The following is a 14,209-nucleotide window of genomic DNA, read 5'->3' as shown; positions in this document are numbered from 1 at the left end:
CCCCCGGTCCCTGCTCCCCGCCCTGCCGCTGGTTCCCCCACCTGCTAAGCCGATAATCACAGTGCTGGCTTCTCCACCAGCACTGCTGCCAGCTGCTCCGCTCCATCTCTCGGAGCTGGGTCTGGCTCCGCCTCATTCCCTCCCGCACTCCGCGGGTGGCGGCTAACTCCCCGCTTGCTGAGGCTTCCCGCTCCAGCTTCCTTCGTCCAGCTGCCCCGTTGCCTCAGTGGGGCCGCCTTTTGTTCCTCCCGGAAGGCGTCCCCCGCCCCCGCTGCTTTGCCGCAGCCGGATAAATGCCCGGCTGACAACCCGCGCCGACGTTCTCGGCGCATGGGCCTCCCTCGGCTCTTCCGGCCCTACAGGAGGTAAGCGGGACCTTTTGCTGCCCCAGGGGCCTTCCAGCGTCCCAGCTCCCCTGGGACAGAGTAGTTTGTTCCATGACATTTGTTTCTTTTTCTGTTTGAAAATGGTCCACAGTCAGACCCTAATTTTCTAAAATATTCTTGCTATTCAAAATTACTTACTAAATAATTCCTAGTCTGTCAGTGGTTTGGGAGCAGCTCGTTATGATTATTTGCTATGCAAAATGAAATTTGGTTAATTCTATACAGGTTCAGTTTTTGTTTCTGTTTTCTTATCAGGCACTTCATCCTGAGAGTAATAAGAACTCTGGTACTAATTCCCTTATGCATGCATGTAAGCACGTGGTTAATTTTAAGTACAAGAACTGTTCCATGAAAGTCAATGGAACTGGATTTCTATTGTGAATATATGCATTCGCAAATTCACTTTTCAAGAACCTTCCCCCAAAAGTACTTAGAGTTAGCTGTACACACAGTTCTTTCCAGAGAACTCTTCCATTAGAATATTTCTGAAAAGAAGCACAAACACAGTAAAAAAAACCAAAACATTTTTCAAATCATGATCTTTTGAAATGTTTATCTATTGACATTAAACACTTTGCAGCTGTTCTGTCACTCACCTTCTGACCCAACTTCAGCGTTTACCCTCTCAGCAACCTTCTTCACATTGTCTGAATCTGTCACATCCAGCTGTAGTGTTTGGAGCCTCTCTGAGGATGCTGCTTTTAGCTCTTCTGCTCCTGTTTCAGTCAGACAACTGGCAAGAACTCGAAATCCTTTCTTATCAAAAGTCCTTGCTGCTAGATTTCCAAATCCTGTGTCACATCCAGTGATGAATATATATTTGCCTGTTAGATTTGTAATCTTTGACCTGTCTCTTCCTCTCCAAACCCACCACCAATAGCAGATGGCAAGGATGGCTACTATGTAGAAAAACATTTTTAGTAAAGATGTCAGGACACTTTGCTCCTGAAATAAAAAGGAACAATGAAAAGAGGCTTTTCTGTCTTTTTTTTTTTTAGTTAATTCTAACAGCTCTGTTCTAAGGAGTGCCCAAAACCCTGCTGAGGTTGTCTCCTCAGGGCTCTACACCAATATGATTTTTGCTTTTCTTAGATGAAGGCTAATTTGGGATTGCCTAGAACAAATACACACAAAGATCCTTATTCCTTTTTGATTATCAGAGGTCTAAAGTATGTTTTGGATACAACCAGGGCACATCTACATGAGATGCTACTGCACAGTGGTTACTGTGCATTTATTTAGTATTTGTATAAGCAAGCACTAAATAAATGCACAGTAACTGAAGTTACTTGGCAGTAACACCACTGATCATCTTTTATGTGATGCTACTGCACATAGCCTAATACTGCTGCACAGTAGAGTCTCAGCATGGTTTTTGCCATGCGATGCTACTGCACAGTCAGCATCTCATATAGATGAGCCCCTAGAGTAAAGAAAGGTAGCAAAAAGTAAAGATTTGCAGAGCCTTCTCTATGGAAGGAAACTTAAAATTACCGGATGGTGCAAAAAGGGCAAAAAGCTGTGTACAAATGGCTGTGAAAGGTCTGTCAAGAGACACAAGTGCCCACAGCCTCTCTCTCTGCTGTAGGTGCAGTGGAAAAATGGAGGCAAGGACATCTTAAAATAGATCAGCTAGAATAAATTACCACCTCATTATAAGAAGTTTGAGAGAGGAAAAAAAATCACAAAAAGAGAGTGTTTGCTATAATATGGGTTAATTTGCTGCATCATAATAATGAAAAAATATCAGTTCCTGCTATCAGGATTGTTAAAGTTTGTTATAGTGAGGTTGTACTGTACAGTGATTCAGTGTACTCCCAAGGGAAGCACAGGCTGCATTCCTATGGTGTTGCAGCTAGAATTTCAACCTGCCTTTTTTCCAATGGAGTAACAAGGAAGCAAGAAACAGTATTGTCACTTGCTCCCTCAAGGAATAAAATCCCATCAGCACAGTGACTGTTTTGTCTTCTGTATTTACAAAGAATTTTACCATATTTTGAGCTCCACTGCAGCAATAACAACGACAGTTAGTAGTGTTACTGTTGTTGTTAATTATGATAGCTGTAATAGACTTCTATGGAAGTGTGACTTCTCTAGTGAAAACTAATTGTTTGTGCCTTCTTGTTGAGGCCCATGACACAGGACACAGGAGACACTCAGAGCCTTGTTACACTGCACTGAGCCGCACAAATGTTGATTTGTGTTAGTGCCATCTCGAGTCACACATTCAGGCCAGGAGGGTGAACAATGGTAGGCTTTCACCCCCAAAGTCCCACCCCTATCTGTGGTAGAGGCTTGTCTCTATCGATCTAGGTGTTGTCAATCTCTGGAGCTCCTCCTACTCACCTGTCTGAGTGGCTTTTTTCCTTTTCTTCCTTTCTTACTCTATCTTCTACACTGAGACAGCTTTAGCACCTCGGCTAACAAGCCGAAGTCCACCGCAACGTCTTGCTGGCCCCTCCCACACGGCCATGATCTCGCCTGCCATGACTTGTTGTTACAGGAGAAAATAGATGCCGGGGCATATGGGTCTTGACGCTTTGGCTCTTGCAATTTGTCTTAGTGTAGTGAGGGCTCCACCAACCCCTACTCCCGCACCCATTCCACCGGGTGGTAATTCAGTTGTCTCCGCAATCTGCCTTTGAGCAGTACAAAAAAAATGCTCCTTGGGTCTCTGGGTCTGGCCAATCAGTATCCCCGATGGGCCCAGTTGTATCTCGCCTGGCTGGAACCTGGCACAGACCTGCCAGTAATCCTAGCCAGTCTTTTTCCTGGTTTATTGTCCTGATAGTTATAAACGCACTATCTGGGGTGACTTTTCTCTCACAAAAAAGAGAACAAAAAAAACCAAATGGGCACTTCTTCTGCCCTTATAGTCGCAACTTTGCGGTACCCTTTTTCTTCAGCTCTGCTATTAGGGTCTTTATGGTACCTTCTAACTGCCTCATGGCAGTTTCTGTTTCTCTCTGGGCATTTCCTTCAGGGTTCTCTCCCCCAGCAGCTCCCTCCACAGAGCTGCTTCCCTTAAGCTCGGTCTCCCTTGCTTCCTCAGTGCCTCTGGCTCTCCCTGCCATCTCGCTGCCTGAGTCAGTCACTTCTGGTTTCCTGTGTCCCCCTTTTGCCTGTCCCAGGTCTCCTTTTATCCTGGAGTTCCAGCTGACTCCCCCTCCCCTCCTGAAACACCGGGTGAAGAAGGAGACCTGCGGAGTTCTTTGCAACACAGGTGGGGCCATTTTACTTCTCTGGGGCTCTTCTTGTTCCTCACAGAGGGGCCTTGTCAGGGGATGGGGTCCCTAAGGATGGTCGTGATGTCCTAAGGCCCCTCAACCATGCCAATTTGGCCCACTGGGCACCTTCAGGTCTTTGATGGAAATATAAAAATAGGGAGGCTGCCTTTAAGTCCTCTTAGACACGGTTTGATGGACTCTCTGAACCCTGTGGGTTCCCGGACCCCTTGTGGGTCCCATTTCACAATGGGTGTTTTTGGGGACACCCTAGCTTTATGGGCTATGTGCATGGCTCCAACCGTCCCTTTACCATACCCCAAGCCTTGCAGATGGCATTGACAATGTTGGGTCTGCGCCTTGCTATGAATTGGCCCCCTTGTCCTCTCTGGGCTCTCCGTAGTCCAGTCTCTGCGCCTCACTGGCACCTGGGCTCTCCACACCCCTGTCTCTGCACCTCACTGGTGCTTGGGCTCTCTGCACCCCTAGTGTTGCGCCCTCTCTCGCACCGGGGTCTGTGCACCGCAAATGCTGCACCCTCTCTGGCGCTGGGGTCTGTGCATCCCAAATGCCGTGTCCTCTCTGGCGCCAGGGTCTGTGCACCCCAAATGCCGCACCCTCTCTGGCGCTGGGGTCTGTGCATCCCAAATGCCGTGTCCTCTCTGGCGCCAGGGTCTGTGCACCCCAAATGCCGCACCCTCTCTGGCGCTGGGGTCTGTGCATCCCAAATGCCGTGTCCTCTCTGGCGCCAGGGTCTGTGCACCCCAAATGCCGCACCCTCTCTGGCGCTGGGGTCTGTGCATCCCAAATGCCGTGTCCTCTCTGGCGCCAGGGTCTGTGCACCCCAAATGCCGCACCCTCTCTGGCGCTGGGGTCTGTGCATCCCAAATGCCGTGTCCTCTCTGGCGCCAGGGTCTGTGCACCCCAAATGCCGCACCCTCTCTGGCGCTGGGGTCTGTGCATCCCAAATGCCGTGTCCTCTCTGGCGCCAGGGTCTGTGCACCCCAAATGCCGCACCCTCTCTGGCGCTGGGGTCTGTGCATCCCAAATGCCGTGTCCTCTCTGGCGCCAGGGTCTGTGCACCCCAAATGCCGCACCCTCTCTGGCGCTGGGGTCTGTGCATCCCAAATGCCGTGTCCTCTCTGGCGCCAGGGTCTGTGCACCCCAAATGCCGCACCCTCTCTGGCGCTGGGGTCTGTGCATCCCAAATGCCGTGTCCTCTCTGGCGCCAGGGTCTGTGCACCCCAAATGCCGCACCCTCTCTGGCGCTGGGGTCTGTGCATCCCAAATGCCGTGTCCTCTCTGGCGCCAGGGTCTGTGCACCCCAAATGCCGCACCCTCTCTGGCGCTGGGGTCTGTGCATCCCAAATGCCGTGTCCTCTCTGGCGCCAGGGTCTGTGCACCCCAAATGCCGCACCCTCTCTGGCGCTGGGGTCTGTGCATCCCAAATGCCGTGTCCTCTCTGGCGCCAGGGTCTGTGCACCCCAAATGCCGCACCCTCTCTGGCGCTGGGGTCTGTGCATCCCAAATGCCGTGTCCTCTCTGGCGCCAGGGTCTGTGCACCCCAAATGCCGCACCCTCTCTGGCGCTGGGGTCTGTGCATCCCAAATGCCGTGTCCTCTCTGGCGCCAGGGTCTGTGCACCCCAAATGCCGCACCCTCTCTGGCGCTGGGGTCTGTGCATCCCAAATGCCGTGTCCTCTCTGGCGCCAGGGTCTGTGCACCCCAAATGCCGCACCCTCTCTGGCGCTGGGGTCTGTGCATCCCAAATGCCGTGTCCTCTCTGGCGCCAGGGTCTGTGCACCCCAAATGCCGCACCCTCTCTGGCGCTGGGGTCTGTGCATCCCAAATGCCGTGTCCTCTCTGGCGCCAGGGTCTGTGCACCCCAAATGCCGCACCCTCTCTGGCGCTGGGGTCTGTGCATCCCAAATGCCGTGTCCTCTCTGGCGCCAGGGTCTGTGCACCCCAAATGCCGCACCCTCTCTGGCGCTGGGGTCTGTGCATCCCAAATGCCGTGTCCTCTCTGGCGCCAGGGTCTGTGCACCCCAAATGCCGCACCCTCTCTGGCACCAGGGTCTGTGCACCCCAAATGCAGCACCCTCTCCGCCTGCCTCCCATGTGAGTGCCTGATTGCGCCTGCTCCTGCCTGCAGGCTATTTACTGCCTGCTCAATCCCCTTTGAGTGACAGGCACAACCTGTTCCCTGTCATGCCTCTCCTCCTGGGACTTCCCCTCAGCTCCTCCCCACCCCCAGGGCTCCCTCCCTGCCCTGCAGGGTCCCCCCACCCTCCTCAATACCTGCCTAATTGTAGCTGCCTGGCTCTGTCCCAGTGGAGCAGACAGGGATGGGTTTAACTTCCCTGGCCAGGCACAGAGCAGCAGCAGTGGTCAGGCAGGCAGGCTGGTTAACTCTGCCCTGCCTGCTTCCCTGTGACAAACAATGTGGGTAGCCACAAGTAAGTGCAGGTGGGGAGGGGCAGTAAACAGGGGGCTGGGGAGAGTTGAGGGGAGAGGGGGCAGTGGGCCTGAGCCAGGCCAGCAGGGAAGGGGAGGTGGGTGGGTGTTTACGCTAAGGTGTAGTCTAGCTTTACTACACATTTGTGTAACTCAGTGTGGGTAGCACAGATCAGAGATCACCCTAATTAAAACTAATTTCAGATGTTACATGGTAATTTTGGGTGGCTCCTGGAGCTCTTAACCCCTTGACTGTTCACGCATTAACAAGGCCTTTAATAAACTTCCCTGGGAGGAACTTCTAAACATCTGAAAAATGAGTAACACAGTATTTTTAATGCATTACAATTAGACAATATTCCTCTATGCAGCAAGAAGCCATAGAAATTACATTTATTCTGGCTAAATTCACAGTCTGGCCAAGAACTGTACAAAAGTAAACCACATACACTTACCCTGGTGTGCCATTAAGTATCATGGTAGGGAAGAAGGCATCTTTGCTTTATGTCCTGGCCTGAAGAAGGTGAGTAGAGCCTGTCAATCACAAGGTTCTAAACTATTTGCTCCTCATCTAGGCTGTTTCTGAGGTGTCAGCTAGTTCTGAAGTGCAGAAAGAATGAAGTGCCTGGCCACTGCATTTGCAGAAATGTCTTGGTTTACATTATATAACAGAAGGTATCATCTTATGAAATTGTGGCAGCTGGAACTAAGACTCCGAAAGAAGCAGATCTCTGTCAAGTACCTAGTCCAGGAGTCACACTAAGACACCATGTGATACCAAGGGGAAGATCATTAAAAAGTAATAAAACACCCAGAGGAGAAAAATGGAGTAGTTAAAGCTCCACTGGAGCAGAGACTCTCTGGGAATCTGGAAAGCAACTGGAGGAAGTTCAGAGTGCTTCATTCTGCATCTGTAAGCAGCATGTGCCAGTAAAAGGGGAAGATAAGCCAAGATAGCCTTTTTTGTGACAGTGAGTGGTTTGGATGCAGCCGACATGTTGAATAAATGTCAGTTAACTTCAGAGAAGTTTAACTGCGAAACTGTAATACAGAAATGTGAGCCGTACTGCATTGCAGTTAAAAAATAAACATGAAATATATGTTTTTAATTAGAGAGATGAAAGGCAGGTGATACTACAGACAAGTCAATGTCTTATCTGAGGCTGAAGAGTCAGTCTTGCAATTTTGCGGGGAACTAACCACAATCCTTACCAGAGACCAGATAGACACTGAGCGATTCAGAATTAACTCTTGGCAAGGCAGTTATAATTTATGAGATCCCTTCCAGTCCTTCTCCTGAAGTCCCTTCTATCTTTATCAATCAGATATACTTATTGCAAGGGCCGCACACCAAAATAACTGAGGAAGGTTTTAAGGATGTCTTCTAGGAGGGGTATACAATATGGGAATAGCCAGGGTAATATGAGTGGCCTGGCAACTCAGAGTCAGTTGCGCTAGACATTTACCTCAGCAAGTCAGCCAGGCTGTGTATGCGTTGCAGCAACCCTCCACTGGAAAATGTTGCTTGTAAGTGGCCTCCGATAGACACTGGGTTGTGTACCTCAGTCCCAGGAACTAGGGAAGCTCTTAACAGAATATGTAACAGAACTACGAGAACCTACAGTTCAGCCCACCAGGAAAGTCCTCCTCTCCTTATGATCCCTAAGAATATTCCCTTTGCTATAAAGTAAGGAAATAGACTTATTACACTGGGAATCTTTCAGCAAAAGGAAATGTCAACAGTGGTTACTTTTGGTAGTCCATATTATTGTAAAAGATGTTTGTGTATTTATAGACCTGAAAAAAAAATTATGTAAAAGGGAACATTTTTCACTAACTATAAGAAACACAGAGGGAGATGGCAAATATATATATATATACTTTATAAATATAAATTATTTATAATGATAAATTATGTGTGGACAGTCATTAGAGAGACTGACATAATCCCAGAGACTTAACCTGTTTGTTGTGTTTACTGTACCAGTTACTTACTTCCCACTTCAGTATAATTTTTTTTTTAATTATATGAAATGAAAATGGATTCTTATACGTAAAACAGTTTTTCACTAGCAACAAGTATCCAAATTAGCTTGCCAAAGACTCTCTTCCCTGTTCTTAGCTGGCAAAGCAAAGTGGAAAATGATGCTATATGTTTTCTGCTGTTCTGTCTGGAATATTTCATTTTCGTCTTCAGAATCATGCATTGATGAATAAAATGTTACAAATGCATAATAGCATATCACAGGACTGACATCAATTCCATTTTTGCACAACAGACAAGAACAGAGTAAAGTATGTGTTGAACAAAGGAAATACTAAATATGTCTAGTAAAGTGATCACCAAGGAAAAAGTGAAGGGAAACTGTTTGTACTACACCCTGAACCAAGTAGAATTTTGAAGCACTTCACTGTACCATGTTACATGGCAGGAACCTAACATTTATGCCAGCCTTGTAATAATGTTGCTACTTTTAATTCAAATGGAATATATGATTTTTTTCCCCCAATATGGAAGCACAGTAAATAGAACAAGTTTCTGTCTCTCAGTCAGTTATCAGAAGATAGAAAGGGAGAATGTTATTTTCCCTAAAGATTACAAAACATGGAAGTATTTCCTTAACAGCTGTAAAATGCCAGATATCACAAAATTAGAGCTCTGGAGACACCTTTTCTTAACTAAAAATTAATCAGATTTAGACATTTCCTTATAAGAATTTAGGTTATAATGAAAAGCAGCAGCATGTTTGATCAGAAGATTAAGTAAAATACTTACATGATAAGTTGATTGATCACTTGGTGTAAATAAAATAAAATTACTGCAAGCTAGTTATTTTCTTTCCTTTTTCGGTTGCTTACCCATACTGAAGGAGGGACTGCTGAATGAGAAACACCCTTTGACTGTTGAAAAAACTGTGGACAGCAGCTTTGACTCAAATAGTGTATACGTTATTACACCATTGGATGCATATAATTACTATTACTTCTTTATTTCATGCTTATTAAGTATTAGGTTTCACATACTCAGAGATCATTTTGCTTTTTGAAATGGAGAAAAATAAGCCATATTGGGTGCATCTACAGGTTTAATTAATGCACATGAATAACCTCTGGAGCTTATTGCTCCTGGACATGCCCTTTGAACATGAGCCTGAGAGCAATAAACTCCAGAGCAATAAGCTCTTGAGTTTAATTTTGTGCACCATATTGAGCTGGGTCATAACTATTCTGGCTGGCAGCCTGAGGCTGCTCCCCCTAGCATAGTGTGCTGCAGAGGGGCTGGCTGGGGCACATGCATGCTTCAGTGTGGGGCTAGCTGGCAGGCAGCTAGCAGGAGCAATGTCCCAGCCCCCTCCAGGACACAGCTGTCTTCTGGCCCTATGCAACCTGCCAGCCTCTGGGCTAGCGCCCAAGGGGAGCCTAGACCTCCCCCTGGCTGCTGCTGGGGGCCAGTGCAGAGCTGGTGGGGGCAGGAGCAGACTGCTGCCATGAGCAGCAAATCTGCTCTTGCTTCTCGGTGTGTGTAGGTGTTTGCTCGGAGTAGATTCACTCTCAAACTTTTTGTACCAGGACCCATTTGTAAATATAGATGGCCAGTCCTGACTCAGTAAATAGTTTAAGTAGAAACAGTCCCTTGGCCCTGGTGTTGCCCCTCACTCCCAATCCACTGCCCCCCAGCCACAGGCCCCATTCCCCAGTGGGTGGGGCAGGGGGTGGGTGTGTGATGCACAGGGGTGGGCCCCAAGCAGCCCCTTGCAGGGTGGAACTCTGCCAGCCTGCAAAGGAAACCCACAGTTTCCCCATGTTTTTTCTCATTTAAAGGATAATCCATTTTAAAGTTTGTTTGCAACCCTTTCATATATTCTTGTGACCAACTTTTGGGTCATGACCCATGGATTGAGAAACGCTGCTCTAGAGTAAACTTACCCTAGAGTATTTGCATGTGTAGATGTGCCCAGAGTATAGAAGTGTAAAGGTGGAAATAGTGTATTTACTTTAAGTTGGGCAGCCAGTTAATTTTCATTTACTCAGTTTTCTTTTTATGTATGCAGTCCACTAATTTTTGCTGATCCTAGCAAAGCCTCATTAAAGTCAGAGGGAATTTCATTGTTAGATAAATAATTAAAGAGAAAACAGCAGTGTGGAAAAAAGAGATGGTAAGAAAGTATGTGTTTTGTTTACTTTTTCCCTAGGCCACAGATTTTGTATATAAAAATTACTAGAACAAATCAACTGTCATTTTCAAAAGTGGAAAGATAGGAATGAACTCTCTTGACATGCACAGTAATGACAGTGGGGTCATTCATTTTCTAAGCCAAAGTTGCACTGAAGTCACACCCAGGAATTAAAAAATGCAGTAAAAGCATGTCTTGGCAATACTCATCCTATGCCCACTTTTTTTAAAAGTAATATTATTATTTTCACTTCAGTGTTAGAAGCTATTACTTGATATTACTATTGATAAAAATATTATAATCACCTGTGCATATAGCTTTGTTGCAATATCAACTGTAACACACACTTGGAGTATACACATGATGATATACCCTACAAACTCAGATCATATCTAAATATGTTTTGGGGGAGACGGGGGCATGGGAGAAAACTCACAAAAATTCCATGCCCTAGTTATAATTGCTGTGTTAAAGTTGCACGCATACAGGGAATTGGATTGAAGTCTACTCTAAAATGTGGTCCTTTGTGTATTTCCAAATGGTTGAATGAGTATCCCGCAAGGGAAACAGGCTAAATCTTCTGAGCTTGTATATAAATAAATAAAATCTCTCTCTGTTCCTTCAGTTTTCCCTTGACTCTACATCTGAATTCTTGACCAAAAGCCCTAACCTGAGGTCAGGTCCTGAGAGGTGGGAAATTCTCCAAAATAGATTTGGCCAGGATTGGCATGCAAAGGAGTCCTAACAAAAGATTAGCATAGTTCTACCCAACCTGGCCTCCTTCAGACTGTAGGCCTGATGCTGCAATGAACCAGGGCTCATGTTTTACTTTGTTTAGTACTTTTATTTTGGTACAGGAAAATGCGATCCTGCTGGGGTGTAAAGAGAGAAAGTTACTTTCAAAATGTCAGAAATCTGAGGTCTGAAACGGTAGGTGTTCTGAGGTATAAATAAACTTTTAAAAAAATAAAAAGAATGAGCATTACAGGAAGAAAGATAAAGGAAGGTTAGTCAACACACTGATAGATGCATGATATGGAGCTGTCTTGCAGTATTGAGGTATTTTGTCACTTCGCAGTATTTTGATTTTCCATATAGTGTTATGCTCTGGAGCTTTTTCATTGTACATGTTTGGAGATGGAGTCACTGAAAATTAGATGCAAAAATAACAAACCGTACCTCAGTTGCCACTGTATAAGTGGAGGGCAATGACATTTCTTTCTTCAGTGGCATAATGGGGCTTAAATTATTAATGCTTGCTTGTGAGGTGTTTGAAATCTTCAGGTGCAAGGTACTAAAGAACAGGAAAGTCTTATTGGAAGCGTTCAGCTGCTTTGCTAATAGCCCAGGCACTCTCAGATTTAGTGTGAGTCTGAGGTATCTCCAAGAACATCTTAACTGAGAGCGTGTATGTCGTGTGTTGTGTGTGTGAGGGGGAAAGATTTTTTAGCTAACTGTGGCTTCTCAATGCTGGGGTCAGTTTTATGCTGGCCCTGTTTCCAGCATAAATCAGAAAAGCCTAAGAGCTGCTCTAACCAATGATCTCTCCCATCAAGGAACAGCATGGGTTGCTGTCTAAGAGAGCACAGTTTGGTCCAAAGCATAAAGGCAAGCCTGCTCATCGGGAATTACCGCTCAACCCTATTTTAGAATTGTTAGTTGTCCAGTCATTTCAAAGCTATAACCACACAGTGGTAGCCACAGAGGTAGGCAAGTTTGTGCATGCCTGTAACAAAGTTTGGAAGCTTGTTGTTAGATGTCAAGCGATTGGAAACCATTAAGGTTTTGGGGACAGGAAGGGGTTTGACAATAAATTAATCTGCTGTGGTAAAACCAGTTTTTTAGTCAACTGAGCATAAGCATGTGCATAACAGCTTCAGGCTACAGGGGAGATAAAAGGGCACCAGAACTTTTATCTGAACAGAGAAATGTTCTCATGATGAGTAAAGATTTTCCCCCATTTATTTACTCCTATAAAAATGGTAGCATCTATAAAAGATGCTATCAATCCAAAAGGGAGATAATCACTTCATTTAAACCAGGAATACATACACAAACATAAATACAATGGCTCACATTCAAAAGGAAACACTAATTTTAATAACATTTGATGAAATAAAGTAGAAAGTTTATCTGCTTGTACAGTATCCTATTTTACTAGGGTGAGAGCAGCACGTTAATTGGAATTTTACCCAGTCCATGGTAAACGTTTCCTCTAGAGTCTCCAAAAATCCCAGTTCTGGCCTTCAATCTTTTAGTGCTGAGACTGCATCTTAATACATAGAAAACATTTTTCACTGAACCTATAGAAGCAAGTAGTGAGGGAAAGGGACTGAAAATTTGACCAGCACTTTTAGAAATGGGGAAACTGAATCATATATATATTGGATTCTAACCAGTTTTAATAAAATGTTCCATTTAAAATTCATTCATTTCCCCCCCCCCCCGGCCTCTTTAGACACACAGAACAATTGATGATTATCATACTTTTCATATGTGAAAACCGTTACCAAATCCACCCTCACTCTTCTCTTCTCCAGACTAAATAAGCCTAGTTCTTCCAGGCTTTCCTTATATGCCATATTTTCTAGGCCTTCTATCATTTTTTGTTGCTTTCCTCTGGTATTTTTCCAGGTTTTTAACATCTTTGTTGACATGCAGGAGACAGTACTCTAGATCTAGAGTTCTCACCACTTCCTGTGACTTGTATGTATGCAGTTCACATCTCAGTATGCAACTCATTTTTTTCGCAACAATATTACAAGTTCAGGGTTTGGAGATGAGTGAGTATTTGAGTAAGCATCAGATACTATTTATTTAATTGTATATTACTCCTGAAATGGTTTAACTATTACTCAGCACTATTTTTACAGAACATATTGAGGCTGATGTTGCTCTTCATAGTGGGCATGCTAGCATAGTTGTAACTACAGCATTGCTGATCCAATAATGCTTCAATATGTCTTCCTATAATTATGTGTGATGCATATTGAAAGTGTACCTTTTAATTTATGTAGAGCTAACTGCTTCCTCAAGTGCCTTGTCTTTGTGTCGTGAGATTACATTAGTCAAATTTAAACTCACCATTAGATGTCAATGAACTGTAGCCAGGATGACCGCAGGGTTAGTGACCCAGGTGCAAACAGTCAATGCCCATTTAAAGCTTCTGTCCTGATAGATGGGTTAGAATGATGAAAACCGCTGTTGGAAATGGATGTTCACATCCCTGACTAATCTGACCAACTGGGATACTTGTGGTTTGTTCTGTATTCCTTATTTTTTTACCTCCCAGGTAAGTAAAAATCTATCACTTTTATCACTTGAAAATACAATTTACTAACCAAAATATAATTTGTATTATTTCCCTGCAAGTGATTTGGGTCCAAATCCTGATCCTTTCTCCCACGGTGGATCATACTAGAATCCATTGGCTTCACTGGGACTGCTTTTGGAATGACAATGTTTGATATCGGAAGTGAGCTGGTGCCTCTGTATCACACCCTTATTCTCTCAGAGGAATCTAGTTTCACTGTTTCAAAGAATGTCTCATGTATCCAGACACCATGGTCTTTATCTATGTATGACATAGGCAGTGCAATTTGAGCAAGCACTTCAGTGTGGCTTCTCACAGCAGTAATCACCAGCTCACTGACAATTTTTTGCAGGACCAGGGCATTATTTTATAGGACTCCACCACAAATTTCTTCATGGAGTTCAATAACATGATTGCAAAGGTAGATAATAAATAGAGGGAGAAGGAAAGAGAGACCACTTTTCTTACTTTGGTCAGAATATAACCCCTCTTCACCACTGCAAAGTATGACATTATTTTATTGATATGGGTATTCTTCATCATTTTATAGAATGTTGTAGTTTTCCACACTGGCGTCAGCTGTGGGGATCTGCTCTGGCAACTTTACACTAGTCGTCGGAAACCAGGTTCAGGGTTGTTACAAGTGGAACCAAGCAGC

At 45.1% G+C, this 14,209-nt stretch overlaps 1 protein-coding gene across 1 annotated transcript in view; it reads right to left on the bottom strand.

Moving 5' to 3' along the window:
• The window catches only part of DHRS9 (dehydrogenase/reductase 9), a 16,131-nt gene extending 9,498 nt beyond the window's left edge, over positions 1-6,633 (bottom strand). The window contains exons 1-2 of the mRNA XM_006025604.3: positions 6,519-6,633; positions 983-1,331 (exon numbers count right to left, since the gene is read on the bottom strand). Of these exons, the coding sequence (XP_006025666.1) occupies positions 983-1,301 (319 nt within the window). The 5' untranslated portion in view covers positions 1,302-1,331; positions 6,519-6,633. The remainder of the gene's footprint in view (positions 1-982; positions 1,332-6,518) is intronic.
• Positions 6,634-14,209: the final 7,576 nt, after the last annotated feature.

Source organism: Alligator sinensis, unplaced genomic scaffold (genome assembly GCF_000455745.1).
Source record: "Alligator sinensis unplaced genomic scaffold, ASM45574v1 scaffold143_1, whole genome shotgun sequence".
Classification (NCBI taxonomy): domain Eukaryota; kingdom Metazoa; phylum Chordata; order Crocodylia; family Alligatoridae; genus Alligator; species Alligator sinensis.
This window is presented reverse-complemented; position numbering and strand designations above follow the sequence as displayed.